Raw genomic sequence first — 19265 nt, forward strand, 5'->3', positions numbered from 1 at the left:
TGACCCCTATGCTAGAAAAAAAATCCTGATTTGAGAACTCTTATGCCTAGATTTCACCGGGCACTTCTGCGGCGCGCTCCAGCTCCGACGCGGCTGCCGGAGCTGATCTCAGCCACTCTAGTCAATGATTGTGATTCCACAAGACGAGCCGTGGCATGTTTCAAAAGCGTCTCTCCACTCCGTTTGCTAAAGATAGGCATCTTGTCTATTTCTGATGGATGCCACATCCAGGCTGCAGTTCAAATACAAAAAGCCAGTACCATAACCTAATTATCTTCCTTATAATAGGCCTACATGATTTTGAAAAGCAGCTTACTTATATAGACCCATTCAGTATTTATCTTGAAAACCCATTAGAATATTAAGGAACCTTGCATTACTGAAATATTATTTGCTATATCAAGAAATAATTGGAGGACGGAACCAAACCTCATCGGAGCCGGAACGTGCCACAGAAGCGCCCGGTGTAAATCCGATGTTTCTATTTTTCTATTTGGGTGTGAAGGGTTAATAGCTGAAATATTTAAAATTGTGTACCTAAATTCTTTTTTGCAAGGAATGCAAACATGTTATTTTTGTTCAACAGAAACACAGTGTAGGTAGAGCACGGGTTTTACATGTTTGCGTTGAAACAGCTTTCTGATTAGATTTACTGATCCATTAAGGGGAAAAGAAATATACAGTGCTGGCCTTATCAATAAACTAGAACAGCATTGCCTTTCTCAGATCTTCTGGTACAGGAACACATTTTGCATCCTCTCTGTGTGCCAGTCTGTTTCATATGGGCCTCTCTATTTTTACAAGGCCCTAATTAAGGAGCTGTTCAAGTAGAATGGAGAATCACAACTCCTGCAGTCTAACCCCAAGCCTCTGTGGGTTTTTCTTTTGAATTAAATCTAAAATAGGAGGGTGGCAAAAGTGCACAATTCCCTCTTTTTCTTCTTTAACACATCTCTAGCCTGCCTTGCTTATCCATGTTGGGAGGCTGTCTTCAGATGTTTTTATATCTGCTTTTATTTGGGGAGAAATTATGTTCTGGTATGCCATGCTTTATGGTGTAGCAGTTTGCGTAGCAAAACTATAATGTATAATATACATTCATCTACAGTTAATTTACAATTGAATTCTGGTGGTATTCATGGTTATGTTGTACCTAAACGTTCGAGCATGGGATATCTCCTATAATATCTCTATTTAATAGAGATGCAACGGTACACCTAACTCATAATGGGTAAGGATTGTGGCTGTCTTATGTTGATTTTGCAAAAGATGCAACACTAATCCAGGAAGAACATATCATGCCGGATGAGGAGAGTGCAGTCTAAAATAAAAAAGACTGCTTATCCTAAGGTCTGCTTGACAAGGCGAGGTTGTGTTTTTTTTTGCATTTCCGTGTTTTTCTGCATTTAGCCATTTTCAGCTTTTCCGTAGTTGTCACAAGTTGTCAATACAAATAAGTATATAACAAGTTAGATTCGATTATTTTTTTGGATGACTAGTGAACTACTATTGTTTTCTTGAATTTGCTACAATATCTGTACTTTATTGGTAACAACCTAAACATTTTTAAAATTCTGTTAGATTAAGTGCAATAACCTTAATATTAATACATAGCAAATTAGCAGTTCATTATGTTCCCCCAATTAAACCATTCTTGACCTGCCTACTTCCACTGACCAGCATGGTATTCTTGGAAAGGAAGATTTTATGTAGGAGGTGATCCTGTCACTTTGTTCTTCTGTAGTTTAAAGTATGTTAAATGTTCACTCTAAACAAGGGATCCGACTGATGTGATGGCTCCTGAGCCTTTATTCCATATGCTACTCTCCTGAATACAGTGAGGTATGGTAAGTTAAAACGACCAGGGTGCCAAGTTGCTTCAATCCTGTCTTACATACCCAATTACTCTTCATAAACAATGTAATTTGAATAAGTATTACAGAAACATTATTTTTGACGTTGTTTGCAGTTTAGCATCAAATTTAAACCGTCATGCTCTTTTGCCTTGCTAGCTACAGCCTGTATCAACAGAAGACAAGGAGGCTGACTGTGTCTTTCTTATATTAGGGTTGTGAGGATGCAAGCTCCTAGTACATTTGAACAGCACTGGATGCACTGGAGGATTTGTGTTTGTCCGTGTGGGAGCAGAACAGCAGATCCCTGGTGAACCATACAGTCCCTGTCAATCTCTTTCATCCTCCATTTCTTTTCCCTTTCTTTCAGAAACCACTGAGAAAATGAGAATGTTTGGAGCCGCAGCTCAAACTTGTTACGCCACGGACACAAATCCCCACTGGCATATCCCCTGGTTCCCAAATTCAAATTGTTCCTATACCAGATTGATGGAGTGTCATTGTAGTGTTTACAATAAATGAACCATGATGAGTTGCTTCGTTCGCTGGACATAAATTACACAACATTTAAAATGTGTAACATGTTAAAAGTATTTAGGTGACCTAGTGATTCAGTTTAGAAGTGCTGGAGCATATGGGTGAATTAAATGGTGTAGTGGTTTGCCTGTCTGAATGTAGCCCTAGTGATTCAGCTCCATGGCGCTCCTTTAGATAGCATGGGGGCGATGGAATGCTGTTCTGTTCCAGCTGTTGGCTCTGCAGTAGACTGGTGCCCGACATTTACCCCATGACTCTTGTTTTGAATGAATCACATCTTGACTGTGAGCTTGCTCAGTAGTCATTGATTTTTAGCTTGCCTCAAAACTTGGTTCACATTGTATAAACCAGGCATTTTTTGAATTAAAAGGCACCCTTTTCAAGTACATGGCTTTTTCTTCCCTAATGAATATGGATCCCTTTTCTTTACATGCACTTTGACTGTGGCTGTCCTACTTTCTCCCTTCCCTGTCGTTTGCAGTGTGCCGTGATTCATTAAAAAAAATAGCTGCATCATAGAGGAGGCGTGCCTACCTACGTCTCAGAGCCATCTCTGCCTGTAGATAGGAAGGCATGTCTGCAAACGGCTTGTTGAGCTAGTTTACCATTAATGCAAAGCAGACAGAAGCAGTATCAGTGAGCTATTTCGGCCTCATTGATCCAAGCAAGAAGCAAGGCAATGAGTACAAGACATTCAGTGCAGGATCCAATCAGTGGTATAAGGGTGGGTGGTGGCCTTTTTCAGAATTGGTTAGTGGTGCAGGATGTCACTGTGATAGGTAAGGATCAGAATGTAGCTTATATGGCAAACATCGTTGACAATGCTCAAAGTTAAGAACTCATATTTATGAAATGAATTTCTTTGACAGGAGCGACCTGACTAAAATCTTCTCACTTCTCAGTGGCAACAGGCCTCTGTACAACATTCCTTGAGGCAATCAGTTATCCTAGGCCAAGTTGCTGAGCCATTGCACAGAAACATTGAAGCCATAATGAAGAAAATGCACCTGCTGGCCAAAACTGAAAGAAATTATAAACGCTTTATTTTATGTTGTTTTTTCTGACCTCTGAGTGATTGTACAGTGGCTGCCATATGGAGATTGTAATTACAATAATAATTCCCAAATTATTCAATGAGGATTATTAATTCTGTTTAATTACAAACTGCTGAGTTATTTCTGTTTCCACTTGATGGGCTTTGTCAACACAATCACATTCTAATATTCTATTAATGTTCTGATGAAGGTCATTCGACCAAAAGCTTAACAATGAAATACATTTGCATTTGACTGGAAGTGTGCAGAACCTTTTTACTATATTTCCAGTATTCTATTATCTAAATAATTGTTTGCTAATGTATACCATTCATACTGGGCACAGAAAAGCCTGTTAAAAATGTAAACATTGTTAAAAATAAATACATTTTGTAATCCTTTTTTTGTTTAGTCATCATCACCTAACTCCCTTAAGTGTATCTGATTTGTGACACTGTTCGATCCCAAAGAAATGTTCTGGAGAAAATGGAAATGTGTGGACCAGTGTCTCCGATAACTGGTAGTTATTAATAATAATCTTTCATACAAGTGATAAATAACATTGTAGATGGCCAAAGTCATGCTTATCTGTCTTTCTCCCTTAGTTTTACTCATCATCACTTGTCGTCCCCCTTACCCGACTTACATGCATTTGCATTCTGTTGAGGAGTGTGACAGGTACTGTTGATTTTGAACATGCATATGGCCAAATTCTGATATGATGATTAACAACTTTATAAGTCCACGGGGCTAGTGAGAGAATAGTGTTATGACACTTTGGTGTCAGGAGTCTGCAATTTGCACACCACAAGGCCTTGTGAGTTGTGATGTTGGTATCAATCAGCATTTTAAGCAAGCATCAAGTCTGAGAGAATCAATGCATGAGAAGAACAATACTGCCCACAAGGGAAACACATGCCTGCTGCCATAAAGAAAAAAATTGTTAAGAATTGTTTGAACTGCAATGTTTTGAGTGTGCAAGCCTTTTTGTTAATCAACTTAACAGGCTTTGGTCCATTTCTGGAAGGAATGTCTGTCCCCTTCTTTCCCCTGTCATCTATTCATTCATGTATTATTTAAGTTATTTCTGAGGCAGCACGTTTCACATTTCAGCAATACCAGCAGCATCATCTATTCATCAGTGTAGGTTCTTCACTCTCCACATGAGTGTCCATAAAGACAATTGATAACCAATGTTTTAGTGCTCTAGTGACTGCAGCAATACATATCTAGGCTTATCAGAACATGTCTTGAGAGCTCAAAATGTATCAACAGAGTAGACAGATAATCAAGGTTATCAGTCATTGCAGACAGATTTGTTTTCTCAGTGATATAAAAATTAAAAAACAAGCTAATATGAACAGATTCCTAAGGCGTTATGTCATTAGCCTGCCCCAGAATAAACACAGAACCAGTCAGTGTCCAATGAGCAGCATTATGGAGCATCTCTGTGGTTTAGCTGGCTAATTAGCCATAATCAGCATTTTAATGTCAGTGCTTGTGGTAGGCTGAGTTTTTTTTCTTCTTCACTGCAGTCCTGTAGAAAATATGGGGTTTTCCAGCTCCATCAATCAACTCCCATATCCCAAAGTTATTGGTTGGACACCTTGGAACAGCAGTTTGAAATGTAATCAAAGTTAGGCTAAATGACACAACTATGACCTGCAAACGACCCGCCCTGCCCTAGATGGCCGCTTATGGGCGTATCCGCTATAGGTGTTTGTTTTTCGGTTGGGGAGGGCAGTGTTGACATCCCTTCGTGAACTTAATTTAACATGAAACCAACCAAAATTAGTTCTCACTCACGGGCGAAATAACACACGTTATAATGAGCAGTATGCTAGCAGGCAACATATTTCTGTGGTGCTGCCGCATAAAACAATCAGCTGGATGCTAAATAAACACAGCACATTTTACAACACAGCTAACTTATAATACTGACCAGAGTCACCAACAATTCCACCATCCTCCAATCCTTATTGTGTTTGTCCTCCGCTATAATTAGCTTTTCCTCCAGTTGGTAGCAGAACGTTTCACATGTGCGGTTGCAGTACAACGAAGGACCAAGAAGACATTCTCTTGTTTATGGAAGACTCTACTTCCATGGGATAAATGCCTCGCGTTAGCCGGACACATTTGCATAATATTGACCATGGACCAACTTCTTGACGCGCCGGAGCAGCTCAAACGGCCGAGATGCTTTGGGCAACCGTCAACAACACCTTGACGCAATTCATAGAAAATCAATTGTATCCGTCCGCGGACCAGTGGACATGCACCGTGCGTGACTGACTGACTGACTGACTACCCCTTGTTAAATATCGTAGTGGTTAGAGACGCGGCCTTCCATGCATGCGACCAGTGTTTTGAGCATCCCTGCAGACATAAATTACATTTAGGATTTCTTCATCATAGACAAAAACATCGCTGGCTACAACCTTCAGTAGCTACGTTATAGTAAGCCTGAAATAAAACTGTTTAAGGTCCTTGTGCAGTATAAGAGGAGAAGTTTCCACTATTCTCTCTTTTCACCTGACAAAATAGTCAGTTATATTCACCTATAATGATAGTTATATTATCAATGTCATTCACGAATGAAAGAAAAACGAACGTTGTGCCATAAAATGAAGTAGCTTTGGCAGTGTAAAGTTCGTCTTCTGTCTCACTAGCAATTGCTCAATTCCTATGACTATTCCAAGTATTAAGTAGATATAGTACTGGCTAATAAAAGCCATAATGTTCATAGATGCTATTTGTGGTGGAAGTAAATGTAATATGAAATGTTAGTCAGTTTAATACAATGATTAATGATATAGCTAAATATTCAAACATGTCGTGATGTTAATGTGTGACAAAATGATCTAATATCAAGACACAATTTTCTGACGAGGTAGTATGTCCCAATCAGCTCCAATATTGGCATACAAACATACAAACCTGATTCCAAAAAAGTTGGTACACTGTACAATTGTGAATAAAAACAGAATGCAATGATGTGGAAGTTTCACATTTCAACATTTTATTCAGAATACAACATAAATGACATATCAAATGTTTAAACTGAGAAAATGTATCACTTTAAGGGAAAAATAAGTTGATTTTAAATTTCATGGCATCAACTAAAAAAAGTTGGGACAAGGCCATGTTTACCACTGTGTGGCATCCCCTCTTCTTTTTATAACAGACTGCAAATGTCTGGGGACTGAGGAGACAAGTTACTCAAGTTTATGAATAGGAATGTTGTCCCATTCTTGTCTAATACAGGCTTCTAGTTGCTCAACTGTCTTAGGTCTTCTTTGTCGCACATTCCTCTTTATGATGCGCCAAATGTTTTCTATGGGTGGAAGATCTGGACTGCAGGCTGGCCATTTCAGTACCTGGATCCTTCTTCTATGCAGCCATGACATTGTAATTGATGCAGTATGTGGTCTGGCATTGTCATGTTGGAAAATGCAAGGTTTTCCCTGAAAGAGACGACGTCTGGATGGGAGCATACGTTGTTCTAGAACTTGGATATAACTGTCAGCATTGATGGTGCCTTTCCAGATGTGTAGGCTGCCCATGCCACACACACTCATGCAACCCCATACCATCAGAGATGCAGGCTTCTGAACTGAGCGCTGATAACAACTTGGGTTGTCCTTGTCCTCTTTAGTCCGGATGACATGGCGTCCCAGTTTTCCAAAATGAACTTCAAATTTTGATTTGTCTGACCACAGAACACTTTTCCACTTTGCCACAGTCCATTTTAAATGATCCTTGGCCCAGAGAAAACGCCTGCGCTTCTGGATCCTGTTTAGATACAGCTTCTTTTTTGACCTATAGATTTTTAGCCGGCAACGGCGAATGGCATGGTGGATTGTGTTCACCGACAATGTTTTCTGGAAGTATTCCTGAGCCCATGTTGTGATTTCCATTACAGTATCATTCCTGTATGTGTTGCAGTGCCGTCTGAAGGGCCGAAGATCACGGGCATCCAGTATGGTTTTCCGGCCTTGACCCTTACGCACAGAGATTGTTCCAGAATCTTTGGATGATATTATGCACTGTAGATGATGATAACTTCAAACCCCCAGCAATTTTTCTCTGAGAAACTCCTTTCTGATATTGCTCCACTATTTTTCACCGCAGCATTGGGGGAATTGGTGATCCTCTGCCCATCTTGACTTCTGAGAGACACTGCCACTCTGAGAGGCTCTTTTTATACCCAATCATGTTGCCAATTGACATAATAAGTTGCAAATTGGTCCTCCAGCTGTTCTTTATCTGTACATTTAACTTTTCCGGCCTCTTATTGCTACCTGTCCCAACTTTTTTGGAATGTGTAGCTCTCATGAAATCCAAAATGAGCCAATATTTGGCATGGCATTACAAAATGTCTCACTTTCAACATTCGATATGTTATCTATATTCTATTGTGAATTAAATATAAGTTCATGAGATTTGTAAATTATTCCATTACTCACAATTTGTACAGGCAAATATGTTGCAACTTTTCCGTTGAGTAATAACCTTGAAAGGGGATAATACAAAAAACATTGTTCAAGTAAATTAAGTTAGATTATGAAAATGGTGTTGCATAAATATGCATACATATAATATGCAAGTTTACAAAGTTAGCTATGCTGTGTGTCTTTAAAGCATGTAAGTTAAAAAAAGTTATCTGGCACGCGGTGCTCTTTGGCATTTTCAATGTGGCCCCCAGTGAAAAATATTGCCCCTTCCGATCTACAGTAATATTTGTACAAACGTACACTTATTTCCATTAATAAACGTTCTGTTTCCCACGTTATTTCAGCAAAAATGTAATGGCTGGGATAAAAGTGGCATTTGGAGACTATATGGAGGTGGAATGACTACCAGCAAGTCCTGTGCTCTTGTGGGATTATCCCCGACCTTCAATGTTTTGACCCCAGTTCGATTTTCCTGTCAGACGTTACAATTTCTGTGTCTCAGAAATATTAATCCACTCTGTAATACCAAGAATCTCATATATTTAAGAGAATAATTGTTACGAGACCCTGTTATACTGTTATTGTTTTCTAAAGAAACGAACCAGCCATGGAGTGATTGGAGTCATTGTTTTCATTATAGGAAAGCTCTATAGCTATTAGCTTGCCATCTACAGAAATCTTTGTACAAGAGTACACTTTAGTTCTGTTAATAAACATTCTGTTGCCCACGTTATTTAAGCAAATAATGTAATGTAATGGTTAAAGACACAGTCTGCCACATATACCGCAGATCAAAACCAGCCAGGCACAACAACATTCATCCTTTCTAATCACGCGCCGTCTGAACTAGGCTTGCTTGTTTCCTTTCTGGTTCTCATCAGTCCACAACAGTCCAGCCTCTAGTTTGTCCTGGAGTTGTAGTGCTGACAACTTCCACACCTACATCTTAGTGTTCCTGATCTATACACATTTCTTTTGGTGTTTTTTCTTCATTATGGTTATGATTCTTTGGTAATCCACTGTAGCCTTACTTGATCTAACGGGTCATTCACCATTGCTGAGCTTACCAGTCCTTGCTTTCTTCTTATTAATGCACAAAACAGATTTTGCATGCCTAATATTTGGCTATATCTCTCATTGATTCATTCTGAATAATTAGCATCATGATAGCCATCTTGACTTGCATTGACACTTGTCCTTGGTCCTTGTCACCAGCCGAATCCAAATGCCAGCTACTGACTCCAAATGCAACTGCATAGTTAAATCTAACGGTTCCCTGTGTATTCCTGCAACATCATTGGTTTCATATGCGGTCCTCCAGCTCAGTGCTGCTGTTTGTTTTGCGTTCCCCCCAGAAATAGATCATGCCAGCAACATTATAAAGATGTTTATAACTGATAATTGGATGCAGGGTACAATACATAAGGTGGTTAATCTTATATTGATTGCTATTGATACACATTTATATAAACATTCATTGAGGTTTTATTAAAACCTTGTGACCAACTGAATCAATTTAATTTTAGGGTTTATTTGAACAACTGTTTTGCTCATTTGAGTGGCTGGCAGCAGGGTTCTACAGTACAATATCACTGACTGTGTTCATACACAATAGGAATATAGAGAGGTACATATAGAGAGTTTTTGAGATATATAATGGCATACTGGGTTTGGCCTACAATCCCCTGGTACTTGATAGAGATTATGTTGCCATGTATCCAACAAGGTTCTTATATATGTATATATGAGAGATATACAGGAAGAGGGAGTTACACAAAAAGAAAGATGGAGAGATAGATATATAGAGAAATATTGAAAGACATAGAGAGATAGTGAGGGAAAGAGATAGGGATCATTTTCATGAAATATATATTCTGAACTTGATCACATTTGTTCTGTTTAATGAAGACACTTGTTCCAATATGTCCTGACAATACCTCAGTTGATGTCATTCTCTGTAGGGACTGGTCTGAGCCCTTATCTGATCTTATGTAGGCCACGCCCCAGCTTGTTCATATTTGTGGGGTTAGACACGTTTGGAAACATAGTCTACTTTATTGGCAGTTAGATCAGATTAGGACACTATCATCCCAAATGGTGCCTCTGTAATGGTGCAATACTGTGAAGCAAATCATTTCCAGATTTTCTAGTTTGTCATAGCTCAGAATGATTGGCCTAGATCTTGATGACCACACATACTCATTCAAGTCGAATCAAAGGCATGCTTTTCATATGCCTCAAATACATCACTATACACTCAAAAAGAACAAACAATGATGACAGATGTTAAAGGCAATTCAGTTTGGCCATTCAGTTAAAAAATGTTGTTGGATACACCTAGCTAATCCATATCACCACTATGTGGCGTCCTAAAAAGCGACCCTGTGCTTGTGTGTTGTACAGCCTTTTTAACGAAAGAGGACACAAGGAGACATTCATTTGACTCATCATGAAGACTCCTGATACAGTGAAATATCTGATTACATCTTGTCTTTGCAATGCCTAAAAAACATCCTGATACTGTACCTGTTTTTCTGTATTTTGTCTCTCCTTGTGTTAAAATATTTAAATGTTTGATTAGCACATTTCTTTCTTACTATATTACTAAGGATGTCAAGTTTAGTGGTGGTTGGTTCTCCAGGCCATGGTTATCATGTCAGAAAGCAGAAGTTTCTCTTTCTAAAACAAAATCACTGCCTTCTCAACCCAGATGGAGACAGTATTGCTTTCTTTCAACCGAACAGATCATCCATGTGAACTTAATCTCTTTTGAGTATTGATTTTCCTATAGAGTAACCTGTGCAAAGTTTCATGGCTTGCCTGGCCTCTGCATATTTAATGGACATTCATCTGTACCAGTGTGTTAATCCAGAGTGTACTGTGTGTCTGGCGTAGAATGGTCTGATGTTGGAGGAGATCCGCTGTCCTCCGGCAAGGTCAGACACTGTATAGGCATTCTGCTGCATCAGGTATTCATCTGAAGCCTGGTTCGCTTGGCCCCTCGCTTGCCTGCCTGCTTCACTGGCTCACAGACATGTACAAACATACACACCCACACACATTCTTTCTCTTACACACATCATCTGTTCGTTATACACACACAGACATACTTTGCATTGACTCATAGATATACATAAAGGTCCAGAAATATTTGGGCACTGATTTTTCATTATTTTGGCTCTGTGAACCAAAACAATGGATTTGAAATGAAAAAACCGAGATGCAATTGAAGTGTCGAATAAGCGGGGGTAAACATTTTTTAAAACCTATAGCGGCTGTCCATGGCCTTCCTTTAGAATGCTGTAGCATCTGCGGGTGGCTGTGCTTCTTTAACAATAATATTTGTTTAAATATCACAAATTCGACCTGATAAAAATGTGTTATTTGGTCATTAATAAGAAACCAGAAAAATGGTATGCTGTCATTTGACTTTTAGTTTTTATAATATCTTTATTCAATATGCTAACGACCTTTTACGTTATACGAGGCTGTTTTTGTGTTGTTTGGTGATAGGTAGATGGAAACGTATTTGATGTTTGAAAGCGACAGTGATGTCGTGGTGAGTAACAAATACACTGCGGATATATGTTTGCTATATTTGATGCTGTGAAATGTTCATGATGTCTTTTAGATGTCAATAGCAACCCTGACGTAATAACTTGATAGATGAGAGCAAGCCATCTGGGTACTTTGCCTTCACGTCATGCTTCCACCCCTTTTTTGGGGGAAACATACTATTTAATTTTCCTGGCGGCGAATACAAAATCTGAAGTCTTTGCCACTAAATCTTACCAAATAAAAAAATTATACTGCTTTTTAGCAATTAGGAGCACAAACAGTAGCATGGCCAGTCAGGCAAATTAGTAGCATGGCCAGTCAAGCAAACAATTATTTCATGTCACGTTATATAGAGAAAACACAAAAAATAGGGGTTGAGTGTCCATTCAGTGGTGGAACGACTCAACCCAGTGGCCGGAGCTGTCATATCCCGATATATAGAACTACCTTATTGAATCTCCAGGTAATGTATTTGACATCTGTCATTTTATTTTGCTGTTTTGGTAATTTGTCCGACGTGACGTTACTGTAAACTAATGAAATCGCTAACATGCTAGCTTGCACCCTGCTATTATAAAGTAGGCTACAACGTGAAGTTTACAATAATAATTCCATCCTCATCCCTGTCACATACAGTTCACATACACATGCATGAATTTACTAATTATCGATGCATTATCGATGCATCTCACCAAATAACTATACAATTAATCATATCTCAAAAATGTATGATGTGTATTGCTGTTTGCAATGAACGATTCCTCTGTTGCTTAATCACATTTTTTAAGATGAAATTCCCTATAATTTTCTGATCATGGCATTAATGCAGCATTTTGACACACTTTGAATTGGGATTATTATTACTATAATCATGACATAAAATCACTTCAGGTAAGTGAATATTCAGAATGTTCTATGTACTGCCTTTTCAATGCAGCATCAACATTCACTCCTTTGACTTTTAATATTATAATTGTTGTGTTTGCCTCAGGCATAAACGTGTTGATTGGACGGTTAACATAGTTGACCATTTTCACCCTCTCTGCGGATGGCCTGAAGCCACAGATCTCTTCTTTTGCTGTCCGTTGCTTTTTTGGGAAATAAATAAAAGTGTAAACTAGGTTTACCCCCTCTTATTCGACCCTGCAGCTTTTAGGCATGGTACTAGTAATAATATAATTTTGGGCCGTTGTCTTCTATACTTTTACAGCGCTAGCGGTCCCACAAAGGGGGCGTGGTCGTTCGGACGAGAGGAAAGTGACGTGTAGCTGCTCTCATCTATAGGCGAACGCTACAGCTGTGGAGCTCGAAAGGTTGCTTGCTCAGTCTTTAAACGTAGTATTTAGCTGTGTAGTCTGCTAACTAGTTGAATGTTTTATTGTGTTTAATTCAATTTCATTTATAGATGCAAACTGCAATAGCTAAATAGACAACTAATTGTTTAGTTCAGTTCGTATGTCAGACTATAGAAAAGTTGTTCTTGCCGCTCATGTGTTTCGCCTGTGAGGCGACGTGCTGTCACTTTCACTAGCTAGCCAAGATTGGAGCCAGTAATGTTGTGCTTTGCTGAAGACATCGTCACTTGATGTCCTGCATCTACCGTACCGATAACGTTAGTTGTGCCTACCTCAGAGGCGTTGCTAGGATAGCCCTGCTCTTCAGCTGCACTTCTTATATTGCTCTTAGAATAATTATTAATTTTTTTAATCGTATCTCCATAGCCGCCAGAATCAGAAGCCAAAAATGACAAGCCCAGTAAACGGTGCACTCTCGGCGGGCTCACACGAAATGTGCACCATCCCAAATAGTGCGAAGTTGATCTGCTGCTTGAATGACGTTTTTTTTTTTATCTACTATATATTTTTTGAGGGCTTTAATGCGTAATCTGAATTACAGATGATTTGATCAGGGGCATAAACATTTTTTTTACACAAATAATAATTATAAAAATTTGAGACCCGGGGCTATAGACCAAAAAGTGTCGGAGGGTTTCGTTATGCAAACTTTTTTGTTTTTGTTTCTACCTTCATCACTCATATAGAAACAACCACAACTGCTTGCTGAAGTTAGTTTTCTATCTGGTTAGTCTACCAGGCTATTTGAGAGATTGTGTACTGGCAAATGTCTGATGCGCTTGCCGAGGGAGAGGAGAAGGAAGAGTGAGGTGGATTTTTCAGTGTCTACAAAATGGGAGAAAACTAATTCTATATTTTCGAAGTTGCATGGATGTGGTTTCATATTAAAGATGTGCTTTTTAATACAAAGTTAACTTTCGTTCTTAGATTTTGTGCTATATCTGTTTGTTTGAAATGTGTGAAAAAATATTATTTATTTAGAGAATTCTCAGTAATTTACAGCAGCATTCTAGAATTCTATTGAGGTCTAAAGGGTTAAAATCAGCCCTAGCCTTAACAGCCAGTACTGGAGGCTAGTACTGGAGTTATGTGTCCAAGTTTTTTAGTTCTATTTAGGATTCTAGAAGAGAAGAAGCATTGCAGTAACCTAATCTAGAAGGAACAAAAGCATGGATTTGTTTTTCTGCATCAGTTTTTGGTAAATTTTTTTAGATTTTTGCAATGTTCCGAAGATGGAAAAAAGGCGAGGTCAGGGTCGAGGGTAATGCTGAGGTTTCTCACAGTTTTTTGGGATAAAACCATACAACTGTCGAGGTTCACTTAAGAGATCTGCCAACAAAACTCTTTGTATCTTGGGTCCTAAAACAAGCATTTCTGTTAAGTTTAAGCAGTTTTAAAGCCAGTTCTCCGTCATTCACTTCCTATTATCTGAATCACATGCTTCCAAAATAGTTAATTTTGGGGCTTCTCCATGTTTCATCAAAATATACAACTGTGTCATTAGCATAACAGTGAAAATTGTCATTGTGATTCCGGATGACATCACGCAGAGACAGAATATATAGTGAAAGCAATAATGGGCCCAATACCGAGCCTTGAGGTACACCAAAAACATTCTTGTGATTTGTCAGAGGACATGTCATCCACACATATGAACTGATATCTTTCAGATGAATAAGATTTAAACCAGGCTAGAACGTGTCCGTGTAGCCCAACAAGGGTTTCCAGTCTCTCTAAGAGACGGACGTGACCAATAGTGTCAAAGGCAGGTGTGAGTGAAATCAGAGATATCCCGTTCTCTACATTAGGGTCATTGTACTACACAAGGGTTGTTTGTAGACATTCTCTTTCCTTTCTTTTTTTCCCTCCTTACCATTTTTTTCTTGATGTTTTTCTGCAGCCACATCCCCAGATATACTACATGCCCAATGTCATCCCCATCTTATTTTGTTCCTCACCTGCCCTTGTCTCTCTGTACTTTAATACTTTCCACTACAACACATTGACAGAACATTAGTTCAATTAAATTTTCTGTGTTTTTATTATTTAGCAGACTTCTCCCATACATAGAGCCACATTGAGCCAACAGGGCCTGCATGTACGCGCCCACCCATACAAACACACACACACACACACACACTGTTCCAGTCCAAAGTTTCGACACAATAAGTGTGCCTAAACTTTTGACTGGTACCGTATATGCGCACACAAACATACTGAAAATTATTTTGTGAGTATTTACATGGATATATACTCACAAAGTATCATAAAAAAATTTCTGATCATAACATTTGATTATTATTGCTGATAATGTGTTATGTAGGGATATGATGTAAAGTTTGAGTTTAGCCTGAAGGTAGACAGGGGCTGTTCCACTTCCTCCTATAGAGGCAATCACTGGGGTCTTCTAGTGGATGAATTTCCAAGGTTATGATGGCAGAATTGGGGAGTCCAGCCAACAGCATACTGCAAAACAAATACTATCAGGATTTCTTATTTTGATGTAATTTAAACATAAAATGGACCGTGTGAAGAGGTTTTCAATTGTTAATGGAGTTTTGTAGATCAAATTGGGGCTTTCTTGGGCATTGTGGAGATGTTGCATTGGGCATGGCCAAAGGCTTGTTGCCAGCCTAAGATTTTCAAAGCCCTCCCCTCCTTTGTCCGTCCCTAAGCCAAAACAGTTTTTATATTATATTTAAATATAATACAGTTGTCATGGGAATGTCCTGCAATTCTAAACTTTTTGTGTGTTTGTTAAATGCATTTGAACTGCAGCTCAATGAAGGTGGTCCCCAGTTTACAAACACACAAATAACTCTCCTCTCCTTGGTCCTCCTCCTCACCTTCCTCTCCACACCATTTCTCTCTTATTCATGGTCATGCCCTCTGTCTTTCTCTCTCTCGCCCTTCTCTCTCTCTTCACCTACCTCTCCGTATCCTCCCTCCCTCCTCACCTACCTCTCATCGTTCTCCCTCCCTCCCTCTCTGGCAGGCTACTCCCGCAGTGACTCAGTATCATGGAGGCAGGTAGTGGGGCTGCTGCAGTAGTGGGGAGTGCAGCTTTAGGACTGCTGGGAGCCGCAGCAACCAGCCATGACATCTCTGACAGGTAAGACCCAGCAGAACATCACACATTCACTCACCTCCGCTACACTCTGGCCCACAGCTGCCCTGGCTGGAAGGAGCTTCTCTAAACCACACCCTGGTTTGAAAGCAGGTGGAGCTGTGTCTGTGTGTACAGTAGAAGTAACCGCCTGCCGAGCGTGTGTGTGTGTGTGTGTTTGTGTGTGTACATTTACGGAGTTACAGCGTGCGAAGCTGTGCAATCTGTTCATTAGCTGCTATGAGGTGTGGTTGGTGTGTGCATGTATTACAATGCTGGACACACGTCTAGGACTGTATGTATGCCATGATTTGTGAGCAGGTGTTCCTAAGCATTTGTGTGTGTGCCTGTGTGTGTATACGAGTGTTTTACTATACATGTGGGGACATAAATCACTGCACGTGATAAAACAAAGGACATTTAACATTATGACGACATCGCATCACAGTCCATTTAAATGACTATTTTTGGCTTGCTTGTAAACTAGACTGGACATGTCGCTTCCTCAAGTGACTCTAAATTAATTCTCACATACAGTTGATCAATCACGTTATTTCAACTGCTTGGGCGTGTCAACAAGGTGCTTTGCCAGGTGCGAAGTAGAACTTGGGTTTTCACAGGTATGTTAACCCATGAGGGTCAGTGAAATATGAACAAGGAGGGTTATTCAAAGATATTAACAAAGTAAATGTAAATATTCGTTCCCCTTTTATGTGTGGATTAATTGTTGGAGTGAACAAAGGTGGTATCCTTTATGAGTCAACCATTAACAAAGATCCAGTACAAAGAAAGACTATGCTTTTCATGTAAAAAAGCACCAACCCATTATTTATCTCCAGGTAAAATTTGCCTCAATGTCTGTATATTTAATGTCTCTTTCACCCTGACCCTAATTGAATATAGTTGGTTCACATTTGAATTTGGTATTATAATCGTCTGTCATGGTAGCATTTGGTGGGGAAAGCCCAACATTTGCACCTAAATGGCCAGTTTAGTTACAGGGTTATATTTGGTGTTGAGGTTATGAGCTGGGGTTGGAGAAATTATAGTAAAATGTGTGTGTATTTCTTTGTGTAGTTGGGCCTAACAGAAATGGCCCCAGTGAATTCATAATCATTAAATGTCTTATGCTGCCATCAGACTGATTGGCGTAACAGAGCTGTATGCGGTGCAGCCTTATCCAGGCCATATCTTCTGGAAACTATATTCCCTTAATGACAGAGCTGGCTGGCTGCAGCAGCTTTCTACTGGCTATATCAGCTTTCTGTTACGCCCATCGATCAGCTTCAGCTGGATCAACACACTTACGACTATTAGATAGCTTATGCTAGGCTACAAGACACAAACCCCTACACACACAAACTCATTAATTTCTCTTAAAAAAAGAAGCTTTTTTTCACCATCTGAGGAGAGCCATGCTGCTAGCTGGAGAAGAGAAGAGAAGCACCATTGAAATGAGTGTGTCTTTCCCACCACCCACTCCTCTGGCTGCCTTTGATAGAGACACACGTGATGCACAAAGTTCTCCCCCTGCCTGGCTGTACGGTTTAAAGAGGAACACTCCTCCTCTCTCTCCTCTTAGAGAATAGATAGTCAGTTGGCTCCCTCCCTCATGTTCAGACCTCCTTCCCCTCTTGATCTCTAAATGTGTGTAAATGTGTTTTTCTGCGTGCAGTTGTGTGCGCCTGGCTGTGTGTGAATCTGTGTTCATTATGGTAACATGGCTCTGTTTATTTGATAGAGTCCAGCAGCCCAACTTCACTTCACTCTCTCCCTCTCCCTGGGTGAGCGGAGTCTCTCCCTGGATGGATTGCGTCTCTCCCTGGGTTGAACAGAGTCTCTCCCTGGGTTGAACTGAGTCTCTCCCCGGGTTGAACCAAGTCATGGATGCCTGCTCTGGTGTTGCCATGGCAGCAGCAACTTAGCATACATTAGATATTAGCCTAACATTACAACAGAGGGGATGAGGCAAGTGGAGAGTTATGCTGAGCAGTTTTGTGTTACAACAATATGTTCCCTCTTTAGGATGGGTCTGCTAGAACATTGATGTTCTTCTTTAGGGAACAGTAAGGTTTTATGGCCCTCCCATGCTCTTCAATAAACTTTTGTCTACACTTCACCTTACCCTAACACCTAACATGTAACTTAACCCGTAATACCTAACCTTAACCGATAATGCCTAAAGTAAACCTGTAATCCTTAACCCTAACCTCAATTTGAATTGCCCTAAACCTAACCCTGAAGTAAAAAAATACCAGTTTTCAAAGTGAGGACCATACATTTTTTCCTATTAGTCACCCTACTCTGATTTATTCACAGCTAGGGCATGTTTTTGTTCCTGTTTTTGTATAGAAAAGCCTGAAACACACACATTATATCCTGCTTAGGACTTGCTCTTCTGCTTTCAGTGTTTGTCCAAACCAGATATGGTCCTCTGTATCCTAATTACACGGTATCTTTCATTAAAGGCCTGGTTTCTTATGCTGTCTTTATATATTGGTTTCTCCTATTGTTTTTCCCTGTCTCTATCTCTCCCTTCACTCTCTCTTTCCCCTTTGTGACTCTTCTACTCTAGAGTATGGCACTTTTTTGTGACTTGCATTACCCCTTCCCCTACTCTCTATCATTTTGCCATGTGCTGTGCTAACTGATAATGCTCTTTTCTTTCTGTTTCTTTTTTTTTCTTTTCTTTTCATCATGGTTCCTCCATCCCCCTTAAGGGCATTGAAATAAATTGAGTGCAGGAGAGGAATCCTGAATACGTATTGCTAGAATTGTTGCTTGCCTACTACATCTCAATCTCACTATATGGGCTAATGGCTACACATTTGCTAACTTTTTCCTAAGTGTTTTCCTTTTAAGAGTTTTGGGTGTTTTTCATTCTCAAGAGCATAGGGGTAGAAGAATATTGTGTAAAGCTTGACTCTGTTGTGGAAGCTCTACCCTAGTGCTTTTCTCTGAGTTTGTTTTGATATGGTTCTGTAGTTGGGTCATTGAAACAGTAATGGGGTTCTGGATTAGTTTAGTTTGTCATAACAGTCTTATGTGCAATCTTCCTATCCTAATAGTCCTGGACAGACTTGCGTCTGTATAGAAAGTCAAGGGTGAAAGGCAATAAAGTTTTCTTGTGACCATGACCTGTTCTGCACACATTCAGCACTCCTTCATTCTAGACTATATGCTGCAATCCATTTCAGATTAATGTTACTTCTGTGAAAGTAAATTTGACTCGACCTCTGTGATATTGATTCACATTCTGATTGCCATAAACTGACATAACAATGACAGATAATAAGCAAAATAATGTTTGCATCTCCAGTCTTTGTCATCACACTAGTTTGTTATTTTGCTATGCCTGCATCCTAATT

General features: G+C 39.6%; 1 protein-coding gene and 1 long non-coding RNA gene across 5 annotated transcripts in view; one reads left to right on the forward strand and one right to left on the reverse strand.

Moving 5' to 3' along the window:
• arhgap32b (Rho GTPase activating protein 32b) overlaps nucleotides 1–19265 on the forward strand; it is a 168336-nt gene that overhangs the window by 46334 nt on the left and 102737 nt on the right. For all 4 annotated transcript variants that reach the window (XM_013134594.4, XM_020048382.3, XM_020048383.3 and 1 more), the window contains one exon: nucleotides 15787–15903. In XM_013134594.4, the coding sequence (XP_012990048.2) occupies nucleotides 15812–15903 (92 nt within the window). In that variant the 5' untranslated portion in view covers nucleotides 15787–15811. The remainder of the gene's footprint in view (nucleotides 1–15786; nucleotides 15904–19265) is intronic.
• LOC109615971 lies at nucleotides 4265–5589 on the reverse strand. Its single transcript, XR_002196986.2, has 2 exons — nucleotides 5367–5589; nucleotides 4265–5030 (listed from the first exon to the last, which is right to left on the reverse strand). It is a non-coding gene; the product is annotated as an uncharacterized LOC109615971 (long non-coding RNA).

The sequence above is a fragment of the Esox lucius genome, chromosome 7 (genome assembly GCF_011004845.1).
Source record: "Esox lucius isolate fEsoLuc1 chromosome 7, fEsoLuc1.pri, whole genome shotgun sequence".
In the NCBI taxonomy this organism is placed as follows: Eukaryota; Metazoa; Chordata; class Actinopteri; order Esociformes; family Esocidae; genus Esox; species Esox lucius.